Source organism: Dendroctonus ponderosae, unplaced genomic scaffold (assembly GCF_020466585.1).
Source record: "Dendroctonus ponderosae isolate FM_Combo_2020 unplaced genomic scaffold, Dpon_F_20191213v2 Dpon_F_20191213_4, whole genome shotgun sequence".
Classification (NCBI taxonomy): Eukaryota; Metazoa; Arthropoda; class Insecta; order Coleoptera; family Curculionidae; genus Dendroctonus; species Dendroctonus ponderosae.
In genome coordinates, this window is record NW_026018611.1 from 10,363,599 (window position 1) to 10,380,634 (window position 17,036).

Sequence of the window (17,036 nt, forward strand, 5' to 3'; positions counted from 1 at the left end):
ATTGAATATTTCCGCATTCTTAAAAATGTTTCTTAAGAATTTCTCAATTTTATGTTTATTTGCTAATATGTTCTTTAGAGCAAAATTGTTGAAGAATCCTATTGAATTTTGTGGAGATTAATTATCAAATGCATGTTGACAAATAATTTACCTATAAAATTATTTGTTTTTATCTATGATTGGTGTTCTTAAATTATAGTAATAAATAATACAATTTATTACATTGGCAAGGAATTGTATAAATTACGATTTTTAATTACGATTGCTAAAATTAGATTGATTAGAAATTATTTTTGCTCTCTCATAAAAACTTTTTACGATTCCTTCTGCTACCATTATTGGGAGACTTGAGTCCAAATGTAAATATCAATTTATCGGCTTTTTATATAGCAAAGTTTTGAAATTGACCTAATGTTTCTTAAATAGCATATCCAGAAAAAGGAATTTGGTTGTTCAAACTGTTCAAAAACTCATCAATTGTTTGTTCCCCATGACCATAAACTGACAATACGTGTGAATACTCTGAAATAACAGCATTCTTTACGAATCCATAATAAAAAACGTGAGAAAGTTCTGCTTTTTTTAAAGAGGAACACTTTGAGGCGAAATACTCAACAAGACGGTTTCGAAATTGAACTTATCTACAACATTTGATGACGAATTCAGCTTACCTAAGGACTTAGATTGAACAAAAAGCTTGTTGGAATTAATTGCTTTCACTTTCATTTTGGTCAGGTCGTCCGTTAAGCAATTCGGGGAAGGCACAGAATTTTCTATCACAGAACTTGTTTTTTTCAAAAGGGGACGGGAGGACACATAATCGGTTGGCGACGTTTCAGCAACCGGCACCTCACCATCAGGTTTCAATCGGGAACGTTCGCCAAGATGCGATGTGCGTACTGTGCTTTGAGTCTGTTTGGTAACTTCGGCGACCAATAAGGGAACATCTGGTAGTACTCGGGGGTGATCAATCCGACTTTGTCTAAGGGAATCGATCGTTGTCGATATTTCCCTATCGGGTTTGAACGTGTTCTGTGCAGCATAGTGTGGTTTAGGTGCATGTATGGCCGTGTCATTTTTTTTTGATTTTAGGTCGACGTCAAGTGCTGAAACCCTGGAAAAAATAACACAATATTAGTCACAGTTGATATTTGACCGAAAAACATTGTCTACATGCTGCGAGTTAATTAGTTTATCATTCAGAGTTCAACGCCATTCAATTACAATAATTCATAATCCAGACAGCTCAAATAATGGCAAACTCTGTTAATTCCAATTTATTGAAACATAATTTGCAGTTTGTCTCAAACGCATAATTTATATCAATGCGTCGTTTCAATGGTGGGTCTTTAATCGAGTTACGCAAGACACGTAACAGAGGACGGTAAAGGAATTATTTTGCTAATTCCCTTGTCTGGTTTGTGTAAACATTAATTCTGCTAATGGATAGCGAAGAGAATAGTTTGAAAATGGTAGAAATGGTGACATAGTAAATCCAAGATTGGGCTCCGGATGACAGCAATTCCGTAAACAATTTACAACCAATGATTTTTTGCGTAAATGTAGTGGAGAGAATAATATTTACTTTAAGGAATTGATACTATTAATTTGAATATTTCTGGTGTTTATTGGTTACGCAACAACATATCAAAAGCTGCTATTTTAGGTGATTAGCATTTAGATCATCTAGATGAAATCGTACATAAATTATTATGGAAAAATTGCCTGCATATTAAAAATGTTTAGTTTTTTGACGATTCTGCTATTAAAATATAGTGAGAGATTTCCTATGGAGCTTTAAAGTTGTTTATCTGATCTGCCATAATGATAGAGAAATGAAAGTTAGATTCGTAATATACCATTACATAAAAATATGTAATTTTATCGAACTGTTTTTTCAAACATAGAAAAACATTCTGGTGATTGAAATAGAATAAAAGTTTCTTATACGTATTCTAAAAATAGATTTTTATAATAGCTTAAATCCATTGAAGGCAAAAATTTGGATTTATTTTTTCCACATTTTTTAAACGGTTTGGGATCAATATATTAAATTCTGCTTTAGTGGACAAAATTCAAATTTCAGTGAGAAGTAGAGGGTGACCCATTATCTACATCAAAATTGTCCCAACGTTTTTATCTGTAATAATTTGTATTTTTTGCGAACCAAATAATGGACTCCGGAAATAATGGATAATCCGTTCAATTTATCTTGTTAAAAATACCATTTTTCCCAAATTCAGTGGATGATCTTGATTTTAAATATTTTTTTTAGGATCAGATAGTTGATCAGAAAAAAGTTGAGTGGGATTAAATCACGCTAACAAGCTGGCCAATAAATTAGCAAAATTTCCCATGATGTTAACTATTAATCTTATTAAGTTTTGCTAATCTTGCTGAAAAATTTTATCGTACACTTAATGCATCATCATATGACCATTTAAAAATATACACTCCATTCTCACCAAACGAAATAATTTTATTTGTAATTATTGGTTAAATGATTACAATTTAAGGCTCCATTTGATGAATGTAGACTCAGACGAAGCCGAAGAAATCGCCTCAACCTTGCATTTTTTCAATAATAGGCTTTAAAACTTAATGTCGATCTGCAAGCTTTTATACGTTTTCAGTGGGAGTTTCAATACAATTTCTCGAGAACTTGCAAAATTCTATAACAACCGATGGAAACTTGTCTTGTACAGTGTACAAAAGTTCAAACTGTCGAAGTATAGAAATTCGAACTGAAATCTATTCAACTTTGTATTTATTCTGAAAGTAATAGATTTTCTTTGCTAATCTTCTATACAAGGATTCAATTTATTAAAACAACCCTTCACGAAAGTTCTTTATACTTAGTTTGTTAGTACTAACTATAGGTATGTAAATTCAGAAAACTGAATAGTTTATTAAAACCGAACCATCGCCAAACATCAGTAAAGTCGCGATATTTATGCTTAATAAATCAATTTCTTGTTACCAATGCCCTAAAGGTTTTTTTTAACTCAATTTGATCTGGGTTTTCGCATTTTTCCACTACACAGCGAGAGCGAAGGCGAAAAATATTATCGTATGGGCGAGGAAAATTAGTTTTTAAATTGCTTTTTTCTCAATATCCAATAAAGCATACATTTTAAGTGAACCAGAAAATATGTATAAAAATAACATGGAGCATAATGAATCAGTCCGAAAACTTGCGCAGCAACCGCCTACAAGATTTGTATGAATTTTAAATCTGATGATGGCGCTGTTGTCTCGCTGAAACGTTATGAAATAAACGATAAAAACATTTTTATTTCACACTTTGACTGAAAAACAGGAAGGAACATAATACTATATAAAAATAACGTTGGACATAAACACAAAAACCTTATTTATGGAGATCGAGTCAAAGTAGTGTTTGCCACTTGAAGTACAGTAATGGAAAATCATAACGTACAGAAGTTGTAATAAAAATTGCATACAATACAAGTCCGTCATAAGAATAAACTCTGTAAATCCAATACAGTCTTCCTTAGAAACTATGGCCGAATAAATAAATCCAAACTTTCATTTGTGTTTATTTTAGTGTAAAAAACATACAGCCTGTTTCAAATTTGAGATATGAGGGTACAATATAAAGTTGCAGATGTGATACAAAGTACTATTGCCTACATATTGCTAAATTGTTATTTGGAAGTTGGAAGAATTAAGAATTATAAATTATTATAATTTATAGCTATATTTATTTTATTTGATATTTATTTAAAATGTACATTAAATTTGAATTTTGCGATATATTCCTGGGCTTGGCGTTGGCAACACCATAAGTTTTTCAATTTAATATCTAAATGATACAGGATTACTCGAACATATTCTAATTTAAAAAAAATATATTTGCTTTAAAATTCTGAATTGAAGCAAAAATTCACCAGATGAATCAATTGAATGTACTTAACATTTTAATATTTTGGAGGCAAAATACGTATTGCTGCACTCAATCGTATCTGAAATCTATAATTTTAAAGCAACTTAGCAAAATCTCTTGTGCGCTTTGTGCTTTTTTGAAGGTATTTTACTTGTAATCCACACATTAAACATTTTCCTGACTCCAATGAGTTTCCATTTCCATCTATTGTTCCATGCAGCAAAAAAAGTCTAGCAATAAAACCTCTGGTTATGTATAAAAATAAAAAGTAATTGGATACGATCATTATAAACGGAAATAGATTACATGTACGGAGATTACTGGAACTTGCCGGTAAATCTGGGTTAATTAATTCTTTATCCAGAGACACGATAAAAGTTAATTAACTCTTTATCGTCAGATTTTCAACGCAAATATTAATTGAATTTGGATGGTGGCTTGTTTTGCTCCAGTGATTCATCAAAGGAACTTTACATTTTTATTTGAACTCAATTTGGTCGGGATTCAAGCTTGACTGAGGCTTATTGTTTTGATTGAACGCTTTGTGTTTATTGGGGCACTTTAATTAAATCAACAAAGAGATCCACAGAATGGTAACTATTAAACAACCCGACTGATTGATGAAACTTTGCTATTCGAAAAAAAAAGTACTAAAAATATCCTTTTAAAATTATAATCCGAGGATTTGGCTGGAATTTGTCTCCCTAGTAAAGAAAATCAGTGGTAACATTGCATTTGCTCATAGTGGATCTGGGAAATTAAATAATTATGAAACAAAGAAAAATCTTCTGTCATCGTAGTCAATCAAGTCCAGCTAATTTCTCTTTATGCTCATTTTTCTTCAGCCTCAGTTGGAGTAATGGCTGTTATTAGTCCAGTAAATCTCCGCTAATTAATATTAACAGAGTTCTTTTAAGTACACTCGACGAACTTTCATATCGTGCAACAAATTACTACTTTCCTATTTTGACTGCTGCTATAATAATTTGTTGCTAGAAACAAACAGAATGAAAATTATAATCGAAACGAAAACTACAGATAAATGAACATGAATAGAATATTCTAATTAATTTACCTTAAACATTCTTTACTTAAGCTAAAAAGGCAATTCAAGGAGTCAGCTAACTACTAAAACATTATTTTAATATCAGTCTAAATCCAGACTGGCAAAAGACTTAATGCCAAATTGGAATATGGCTATACAAAGAATTCTGCGGCAAGAAATTTGAAGTAGGTGTTGAATTTAATTTATTTTAGGGCGAGCGGAAAGTGGATAAAAAATGAATTGTACGGGAGAAATGAAATCTGAACTGATTGGAATCGAAATCCTATTAATTTCTTTTCAGTTCGAACATCCCCTGCAGAGGAAAATAATTGATTTACTTTTTAATATATTAAATTAATGTTTAAAATGATACTGAAGGTTATTGTTAATTATATTTACTGTTATTATACGTTACTATAAAGTAATGTGTTATCTGCTTTGGATGTGTAGTATTGAAATCCAGATAAATTTGCTTCAATTAATATTAAAGGGGATTAGAGAACATCTTACAACCCAGCAATAATTGATTGTAATGCATTGGAAAATCTATTCAAAACGCTGGAAATGATTATTACTATACTTAATATTGAGGAACGATGTTGTGACAGTTTGCATGACCTTTTACTATATCATTTATACAGCGATTTAAGTCGCTCGCATTAAATTATAAAGGTTATTGTGAAACAAAAATCTAATTCTCTATTCAATATCCATTAAAATACAATAAAAAGGGAAGTTTGTTATGTAAACTCGAATAGAAAACATGCTATAGGTACTTGCAAAACTACATTTTCGCATGTTTACAGATCATTTTCTTAATAGAGATTCTCCGTGCCTTGGAAGGATTTAAATATTCATGTAAGACATATATATCTGCGCAGTATAGTAGTAAGTTGTGTTTATCTATCAAAACTATATGGAAATTCGATCTGACAGAAATTTATTTGTTTTAAAATTAGAAGTACAATACAATTATACAACCCAAAGATTGGAACAATCAGAAAATTTATATTATACGTAGGTGTGCACCAATTGACTCCCATAATTACTCCAAAACATGAGTAATTAATTTCACGATTCAAGGAACTAATTTATTGCCAGGAAGTAAACATGCAACATTTTGAACATGTTATAAGTTATTTGAAGATAATCGTTACTGAAGTTCAGTTTTCAAAAAATATATTGATTTGTGTTCAAACCAAATTGAAAAATTAAAACCGCTATTATAGAAGTCAAGGCACATTTGATTTGTGGTTTTACAAGACACTCCTTCCATTCAAATTTTTATATAACTTTGGGAATATGCTTGTCAGTATCTGATCTGAAAGAAATGATACAAATAAAAAAACATGCAAAAGCAGTAAATTTCAGATCAGATACCGACAACCTTAGCAACATTTACCAAACCCTAATAAAGCCATAAGTATGGAACAACCAGTACACTAATGAAAAATTTAAACTATTTCTGCTTCTCTCAATACATGCATACAACTCTCGCAAATGTAGAAAATAATTCAGACAAACTCAAGCTTTCAAGAAGGCAAAGACCCAAAAGGACGTTCATTTTTACCAATCATGAGGTAAGTTTTTCCGATGTGTTGCTCTCCGAAAAGGAAGATTTTTTCGCTCGAAAACTGATAAATGTTTTAACACTTTGTAAATTATAAATTTTCTACAACATGTTTTATTTGTAAATTGGTATTGGTAGTTCTTGTAAAATTTTAAATCTGATGATGGCACTGTTGTCTCGCCGAAACGTAATGAAATAAACGATGTGTCAACATTTTTACTTCACACTTTGACTGAAAAACAGGAAGGAAAATAATATTATATAAAAATAACGTTGGACATAAACACAACCCAGGAAAGATAGGTTTATCATAACAAGTACTCGCAGTCAGGAAAATAAATCAGAATTAATAAATAAAGGCAAAGCTTCGACCAAATTGAGAAAAAAAATGACGAAAAAGAGTTTTAATCTAAACAAGCAAAGGGTTTAGACAATACGTTTAACAAATATTTGAACTAAACTATTAAAATGCATACAAACCTTGCATAATTTGTTAGTTCATTATCAGTTTAAGTCATTTTTATACATTTTAGACGCTATTGTAAAATAACGTGCAATCATGTGAGCATACGAATGGAAAAAATAACTGACTATGACTATATTTAACTCCACCAATAGTTGTATGTATTATTAAACTTCTAGTCACAAATACAATTAAGAATAAAAATCAACCAACTGATTCAAACGAATCACATGTTTTCAAGCAGAATAGAATGTCTGCAACTTAAATGGCAACTAGTTTCAAAAAGTATTTTACCACAGAATTATAAAAATAGTTGCAGATAATCTGACTACTCCATTCTTATAGCAATAACCATAAACCTTCTAGCTTGCTTTGCACGCCTTTATAATCGATATTTCTAATAAATTAAGCCTTTCGAAGAAAACATAGGCGTGTCATTACAATTAAGTAGAGTTTTTTTTAGTAGTTATCAACTCCATCGACCTTAAGTACATAATAATATTAACATATTTGTATGTGCGTGAAAGAGATACCTAATAAAGATGCCCTCAGATTACTTGTATTTTTACTATTCCCGTACGAAGAATATAATAAAAATTAGTTCAAAGCAAATAAGAATTAATTACTTGCAGGGTACGAAAATGTTGTTTTGAATGCCAAATGGATGAAAGGATTCAAAAGCCGTTTTCCTTTTCAAAAATTATGAGATAAAAGCCATTTTAGTCAACAAAAAATTCATTAAAATTACAAAACGTTAAATTTGAGGTTCGAAAAAGGGTGACTGAAGCGCTGAAACCTTTGAAAGGTAATGGGGCATGCAGACTTCGCTTTGCATAGAATGTAATCATTTTTAAAGTGATAAAATGACCAAATGCGGTTTGAAAATGTACTGCGGTTATTCTAGGTACAAATTTATGCAATAACACAATTAAATTGTTGTCCACGAATTGCCAGTGAAGTTGGAAATTATTTATAAATTACGGTGTTTCCAGATTTCTACCAAAAGAGTAGGAAATGTTGGGCTGCATATCGATGGAATGGGGAAGCTGGAATAATTCTAACCGCTAACAGTAACATATAAATACGAATAATGCTGAAAATTTATTCGAAATAATTTCTGCTATTTATTAATTTTTAATGTTCTATAGTTAATGTAAAATAGAACCTTATTTATTGCGATTAGTCCTTTTGTTTTGTTTTACTAAATTTAGTAAATCTAAAACCTTACTAAATTTCTCACATTTTTCAGGAATATATTAAATTATCATTTCTGCAGATGGACCCTTCTTCCAATTTAACGCCAAATCAGGGTTAACGCGCCTTAATATGTTAACAAATAGAGCCCAAAGCCATCTAAGCCCATTTCTAGCCCCATTTCAAAATGTTTTAATTAAGTTATTGGCCATGCTGGTGGAAATGTTTTCTAGTAGAAAAATGTTTTAGAAGCTGCCTCAAAAGCAGAAATTTCATTCTGAATATTTCCATTAGATATGAATTTTTAATGCTGGCAGGTTTCCGGAATATTTTCAGTGGCAAATGAGATCCCTGAGCCAGAAAGTAATTGGAAAGTATGAGATAGCGTCATGTTTGGGTTCAGCTTTTTGCAGCAATTTGTTGGAGTAAATTTTATTACAGACTAATTGCTTACCATCCGAAGAAAACCTCAGAGATATGTAACGCTAATAAAAAAAATCAGAAATATTATTTGATGAGTTTGCCTAAGTATTGCTAATAAAGTTCTAGATTCTGGAACATTAGTTAAAAAACCGGAACATACACAGCCTGGAAATTGAATATCAATTGCAGATTGGAGCTCTTATTTCGACATGACAATTATATTTTAAAGGGTGTTGGAATCGGCAGAGGAAAGAACCAACCACATAAGTCGATGAACTGTTCTAATTTGCTTAACTCGAAGAGCATAGATTTTCATTGAAATTGCTAATTGCAGATCGTCATAAAAGTCTAATGGTCCAAGGTTTAAAAGCCCGGAAAATTTTTCAACTAATGTTTCAAGCGACCTTGAAAGCATTCTTAGTCTGAAGAAAAGTCTGTTTATCAGTGGCATCTCAAAAATGAAAAAATCCTAACTATTGACGTGTTTGGACAAATTTACATCGGCACATTACATGTCAACGTTTTGTTATATTTTCATTAAAAACGTTCGGAACATATAATATCCAGCAACTCCCAAGGAAGGAGGGAATTCAAGATTTATCATTTTCGCATTCAAAAAAGCGATCCCTCGGTCCTTTTATATCCGTTTTCATCCAAATCAAAACCGGAAATCGTTGATATGTGAGCAAAATCCGTTTGATTCCACATCTCCTTTACACGGCTATTTTATATCTCCTTTACATCGCTCTTCACTCCGATTGACTGCGTTTTCAGCATACGAATTTAATTATCTGGGTCTGCATTTGACATAACTCGGAAACTACATTTGAAAATGGATCCGTAAAACTGAGTTGATTCAATTCATATGCTCTTTTGAGTAATATAAAGTCGAATAAAGTTGAAAACTTGTTTAGTTATTGCACTTGCACATTGTATCGATTAAGCGTAGTTTGATATAAGGACATTAAAAAAAAGTGTTTCGATAGTGTAAACGCTTGAATGGAGCTGAAAGTTGGTTTGGTCGGCTCAATTTTTCTCCATAATATATGCATAAATAAATGTGTCTGCATTTTGGCGACTACTTAGCAGAGTGCATAATTTTTACTTTCAGTAACGAATTATAAGCTTAAATAATTAAATAATAAATAGTTAGAATTTATAACAGATATATGAGAACAGTAAACTTTCAACTTAACTCAGTGGTTCAACTCAAATTGAGGTGTTCAATCTGAGCTTCTACGACTTTCCACTTGTTAAGAATTTTTAGGGCAACTAAGAAGCGTTTTCAATAAATTTCCTTAATAGAATAAGTGCAAAATAATAAAAAAGTGCCCGCATAACATATTTTTTATATAAGGTATAACAAATACACCCTTCGAATATTAAATATCGATCAACGTACATCATTTGCAAACACATGAGTAAATATGATTTCAGTAAGTTCATTTAGTAGATGGTCGGGGCCGATAAAATACTATCCAGATTCGTGTATAGACGCCTACGAAATATTGACGTATGTTTAACATTAGAAAAAATAATAAACGAGGTGAAATATATGCGATCAAACATGAGTAGCAAATGGAATTCGTGATGGGCGCAAATATTGATTAAGCTCAAAAAGCGTGTGTCGTGGAAACAAAAAACACAACTGAACTTTTCATGAGGTTCAAGAGCCAGAGAAAATTAATGATTTTATACCCACTTCAAACAGAAAAGAGAAAAGCAATTACAAACATGTTTGTAACGACGGTGATTTTTTAATAATTTCAATACTTGACTACGCACTTTATAAGCGTTTATGCGTCCGACATAAGTAAGTAAGAGACAGTAGAGACAGATTGTATGAAGAATTGCAAACAGTAGTGAACAAAATAGGAGCAGGAGATAAAACGGTTATTACGGGTGACCTAAATGAAACAATAGGAAATGAACCACTGGATGACACAATGCAGATATTTATCGAAGAAACCACAAACGAAAATGGGGATCTACTGAAAATGTTCTGCACAAACAATAACATGAGAATTAACAAAACTTTCTTCGAACATAACATGAAATTCACATGGCAAAATACAAAAGGACAACAGTCGGTATTAGACTATATTTTCTCAAACAGAGAGGTCGTACCCGAAACAATATTGGATGTAGGAACTCTAAATGGCGCCAACTCTGGAAGCAATAATAAGATGAAATTTTACAAAATGAGACTGAATATACCCAAATCCACAAAACCTAAACCGCAAGTAATTAGCAAATTCAATGTCGAATCATTAGAAGATCACAGCACAAAACATCTGTATGAAGATCGATTAAACCCGGAAATACTACAAAGACTAGTGAATACCGAAGAGAGCATAGACCACCAATGGAAGACAATAAAAAATAACATATTAGATGCGGCCATGGAAGCAATAGAAAAGCTACAGGTAAACATCAATACAATTAACACATGGTTCATATCGGAAGTGAAAGAAGTAGTAGAAGAAAGAATATGCTCATCAACACCCAGAAGACTAAATGTTTAGTAATATCAAAGAAACCGATAAGCTGCAAGCTGGAAATCGACTCCAAGATCCAAGTAAACCATTTAAAATATTTGGGAGCAGATATAACGAGCCATGGAGTAAGAGTAGGTGAGTAAGAGAGCAAACAATGAAAACGGCTCGAAATTCGGGATGTTTGAGAGAAATTGTTTGGAAAAACAAATACCTAAATACGAAAATCAAAATCAAGATACATAAAACGGCAGCAAGACTCATACTAGCAAGGGCAGCAGAAGCAAAATCGTATACAGGCAACAGGCAATAGCCTACTAATATGTATCTATATTAGATAGAAAGAAGAACACTTGACTGCATCCATAAATCATATTAAACAATTTGCTTGATATGAATATTTCATCTCAAGAAGTAAAGTTGATAGATTCATGTAAAGTGCACTTTTATTTGATTGTTTAGTTTGTACTCAGTTATATTCTTGTTCAGAGAAATTTCGACTTTAAAGGCAATTTTGAACAAAAACTCGAAATTTCGACATGAAACACAAAATTTTAATTTGGAATTTTCACATCGAGAAAAATATTTAAACTTGCACCACATTCATTGAACTCCAAATAGAGAACAATACTTAAGGGAAAGTATTGTTTTGTTTGGTTTTCACGTGACACGCTTTAAATTGTAAATTTGTTTGTTGTTTTTCCGCTATTTTTTACTTCACACGGTGTTTGTTCTATGTCTCAATTCCGAAAATAAAGTCGTAATGTTAAATACTAATTTAAAATTATTTGGCAAAATTTCGTGTTCGGTTCAAGTTAAAAATTATCAAGAGAAAACCACGATGATCGAACTTTCATAGAACTTTCCAAAAATTGCATAGATTTTGCGCATTTCACTTGGACAGTTTATTATTTCCTATAGCAAAATGAAACAGACGAAAATATCAACAACCAAAGTATTGGGTGGTTAAGAAGTCTAATAATAGATAAAATGAGGTAAAACGAGCCGGACAAAAAGACTATAGAAAGTAGTTACTTTAATGAAATATTTGATATATTGCGCCGCAAAATTAAGTAGCATAAGCCATCAGAGTTTATTTATTTATTTATTTATTTTAGTTCAATTTGGAACAAATTATATGAATACAAAATGCACAAATAAAACTGCGTCATTTATAGGTTATTTTTAAGGAATTGTTTTAAGGAATTGTTGGAAAGAACTTGGTTTACTACATAAAAAGCTACGTTTAACGAAAATTCCCAATTTTATAACGCAAAAATTATATTCTCTCTATTAACCATTAACGTTGGCAGCAAAACTGTTTTACTCTTGTTTGTGTACCATTTTTCTCTAAAACAACTGACACAAAAGTGTTTGACGGAGGGCACCTGTGTTGGAAACTATCTCCAACATCTGAGCTATTGAAAGATGGAGAAACGGTCAGTTAGGACAAGGTAAAAGTGTTGGCAAAATATAGACAAACGTTCAGTTGTCTATTTCAAATAGTTTTTCAAATACGTTTTATTTCCCTGAAAAATAAAACTAACAAAAATCATCTTCAACACCTCCCGAGTAAAATGGGAAAATTAAGTTTGGTTTGCTCTGTATATAACGGAACGATTAAATTCTTCTGAATTCTTTTGGATGGAAAATATAAACCATTAAGCTCGTAAACTCTTTTATTGGAACATGAAGTTTTGAAAAGTTAAAATCTTTTGATGAAGATTTATTATTTCGAGCAAATAGACTTAAAATGGAGGATTCATATTTTAAAGTACACACAAATTAGAGCCCAGTTATTAATAGTTCATATTTATTGTTTCTTTGCTGGAATGAACTATACATGGTTGATACAGAAGCAGAAAACCAAATTATATGTATTGTAAACTTTTTATTACTGGCTATTTCAAATGTATTTTTACATTTTCACATAAAAGACCCGACTGCTTTAACCAAATACACTAATGTGATGCATAATGTATTCAAGGTGTTCGACGTGGAAAGTCCGAGTTTTAGTACAAAAATTTTCACAAAATGCACAAAAACACCAAAAATTATTAATCATTTTGCTGTAAAATCCTATTGAAAAAAATGTTATTTTCTGTTTTGGATTTATGAAATTAACATCGGCTCAGCTTGCTAATCGATCTGCACACATAGAGGTCCTTTTATCGCATTAATTATTGAAAACTGACACTGGCACGCAGAAAGGTCGATGTGCGCCCGTCTAAGCAAGGTAATGAACTGGAGAAATATGGCTCAAAAAATGCTTATAACTTAAATATAGATTTATGGAAACCTTAATCTTCGGACACTGCCCGATAGTAAAGATCTCTCTATGGAAGCTTGCACAAACTGGGCGAAAATAATATTATATTCGATATGACAGTAATCATTGTACCTATTTAATTATAAATAACTGGGAAGTTTTTGTTCATGTTAATGATATGCATTTGATTTTCTTTTACCAAACAGCGAAAACTTTCTCACGCAGCAATGCCGGAAAAGCGTCTTATGACTTCCGGGACAAGGTTTTCATAAATTACACAGCTTGCAGGAAGCATCAACACCTTTTTTGATTTGAAAAATCATTTATTATCCGTGGCAAACTTTCTAAATATAAGGATGACTGGAAGATTAACCATAAAAATCTGTGTTAATTGCCGAATTAGCATGATGAGTATTATCAATTACTATCGTTAAACTTCTGAACATTGTTAATTAGCAGTTGTTAAAAAATTCTCAGTTTATTTCAATGACGAATGAATTTTTCAGTTTTTGAAAGAAAATGCATATATTTAAATCGTAAATATAAAATAGTATCCTATGAGAGATACATTAAAAAACATATATTTCAATGTCACACTTTTTATATTTCCGGTCTATAATTTCAAACGAAGTTGCCACTGCCATCAAATTTACATATTTTCTATTATTTTTGTCTTCGTCGAGATATAAATTATATGTGTTTTTTCAACGTGTTAAGTAGACTTTTATTTAGCAAAAATATTACCTTGGAATGTCTCCTATTTTTGGCGCTCTGGATTTTCGACAAGCACACCCATCTTGCCATAAATTTGCTGAAACAAAAAGTATTATTAAAACAAAAGAAAAATACATTTCAATTACAATAAATTTTTGGCTAATCATGAGAATATTTACATTGCAATTTGAATCATATTTTCATAATAGCACCAAAGTGGAAATTTAAATCTTAACCAGAAACTAGCTTAGTCTATGCACTTATAAATAAGCCTGGTGAGTAGCAACATCAAGTAACTCACTAGCAAAATAATGTTAAATTCTACGGCAGTTTACGTTATAAATAACCAGAACGAGATATAATGAAAAACCATACAAGAAATAAGCGTGTGTTAAATTCCGCACTAAGTTTAATTGAGAACACTTTAAACTGATAGACACCGCTTGTGAGTGTGCTTAATTGATGTGCCAATTGGTAGTCAATTAAAGACGGTGGGTAAATAAATAGATACTTATCTGTTCACATTGTATGTCATTTGCAGTAAATTTGGTTTGATTGATATTAGTGGCTACATTGAACCACCAGTATGTTATTCATATTTTATAACAATTAAAACGCAGATTTCAATAATTTTTGTCTGATAAATACTTTTCAACATATCCTGGTGGCAAATTTCAAACCAGCTTTCTTAAACAATGCTAAGAATGTTTTGGCTGATAAAACATTTTTTATATATTTTTTGGTTTGCTTAAGTTGAGACTTCGTATTAAAAATATGTGAACATAATCAATATAATCTCCTACTTGTACAGAAGCAAGAATTCACAAAAAATTGAAATGTTAATCTTGGGAAACTTTCAAAACCTAAATTACAAAATTCGAATTCAATTCAGTAATGTAACTGCACTCTTCATCGGACACGACAGCCCTTTCCTCATAAAGTCCAATTTTGGATCATTTAATATATATGTGTTTAGTCTTGGCTCTAGTAAACATCTCGTACATGCATTCCCTTTAGTGGTGCCTTTACGTTGACTATGTTCCATTATTTAACTTTAATCTTTAAAAATTCGTCCAGTTCTTGTAAATAAAGTATATCTTTGCCAAAACTTTGCAAACCCTCCACCACATACGTATTAAAAATTTTCAATGCAATCTTGTCTTTCTAATATATAAAGCTTTTAATAATTAATAAAATTTTATTACAATCAAGCGATTTGGATAATTTTTTTGGGCTATTTTCATTTCAACCATTAACCAATATGAATGTTGTCCATAAATTGCATCATTTTGTTAAAACTTCTTTTATAATTGATGCATCCTGATGAATTAAAAAAAGAAATGTTAAGCTAAACATCAACAGCTAAGAGAAATGTTAAACATGAAGATAAACAATTACTTGTTAATCACAAAATATATGTATAATATGTTATTTTCTTCCGCAGGATGTTTACAAATTCAGGTAAAAAAACAACTAATGGTTTCACCCTGAATAATGAAAGACCACTTCAAATTTTTTAAACTTTTCATACTAATCAGTGATTAAGATGAAAATGACTGCTGTAGCCCAAAAAAATTACCATAATCGATTTATAACTAAAAAAGTTATGTAAGATTTGAACTGGGTTATAGTTATCGTGTGCGGATTTTTTTTCTCCAGGAGTGTATATTATTTAACAGGCACTTAATGAAATTTCAGAAACAGTACTTTTACTATTTATGGATACTTCTCTATTTAAATTAAATAAATTTGAAACTAGCAAAATTAATTTGGTTGATACGACCTTAATAATCTTTTATGTAAATGATAATGTGCTCATCTTAATTAATGTGTTTAATACTTTGTACTTCGAGAGATTTTTACGATTATTTAAATTTGATAATTTAGGCCATTTAAATAATTGGGCAAAACAACTGACAAAAAACAAAAACTTACCAAACTTGCGAAGTAATGGGGTATAAATTATTAGAAGAATTTAACACTTGATATCACTTAAATACAGAGGCAAAAGCATCAACATCAAAACTAAAACGTAGGAAACATCTGCGAAAATGCTCGGCTATAAATCATCAGAAGAATTAACCATTTGTGATCACAAACAGACAAAAGTAAAAGTATCAGTACCAAAACCGGCACAGAAATTTACAAATCAATCTATAGATCACTGCTAATATAGGCTATGGAAACATATTAAGAGAAAACGCGTCCGAAAAAATTGAACAATACTTACAGAAAACAGAACATTTGGCACTAAACAGAGTTTAGAAAAATTAAAGATTCTCAGAATACACTTTGCAATCGATCCATCAAACTTCCATGCGAACTCACACCAATAACAAGAATAAATGAAGCACTGCCACACATCCAGGTAAAGTGAAAGGACAAGCCACAGGAACTATCCTGATCCTGAACCCTCTTTCCCAAGAAGACAAATTAGACAATCTCGATTACGATTCCCTTCCTTGACCCTAACGCTTACGTTTAGAATACTTTCGAATATGGAAAACAAAATAGAATGGACTGAAGTCCGATTAATCAATGGCCTCTTCCATCAACATATACTATTTATTATTTAAAAATGTGTTTGAATGCACTTAATTTTATTATTAAGATACTGGCGAAGGTCAGATGGAACAATATCCCCATACAAGTTACCCTGAGTATGGAATTATCATAAATATGCTGGAAGCACGTAACAGCCTATCAAGCTCTGGGGAGCTTGAAGACATTAAGCACGTACCACCTTTCTTTCAGTTCGACGTTCACTTTATATTTAAATTTAATAATTGACATTTTTCGTTTTATTGAATGGATTTTAGATAACTCGTTGTTAAATTAAATATTGAACATTTGAACTATGAATTTAGTTTCAGAACATTTCTTCTGTAACGTGTAAATTATTTTTATTTAGGTTTTATTTTATTAACTTTTTCTCATTACTTATCCAAACACACCT

The 17,036-nt window shown here is 31.1% G+C and overlaps 1 protein-coding gene across 1 annotated transcript in view; it reads right to left on the reverse strand.

The window, feature by feature from the left end:
- The window catches only part of LOC109533417 (probable serine/threonine-protein kinase DDB_G0279405), a gene marked incomplete in the record, with an annotated part of 49,934 nt that overhangs the window by 24,391 nt on the left and 8,507 nt on the right, over positions 1 to 17,036 (reverse strand). Inside the window, 2 exon segments of the mRNA XM_048666149.1 lie at positions 683 to 1,114; positions 14,111 to 14,177. Of these exon segments, the coding sequence (XP_048522106.1) occupies positions 683 to 1,114; positions 14,111 to 14,177 (499 nt within the window).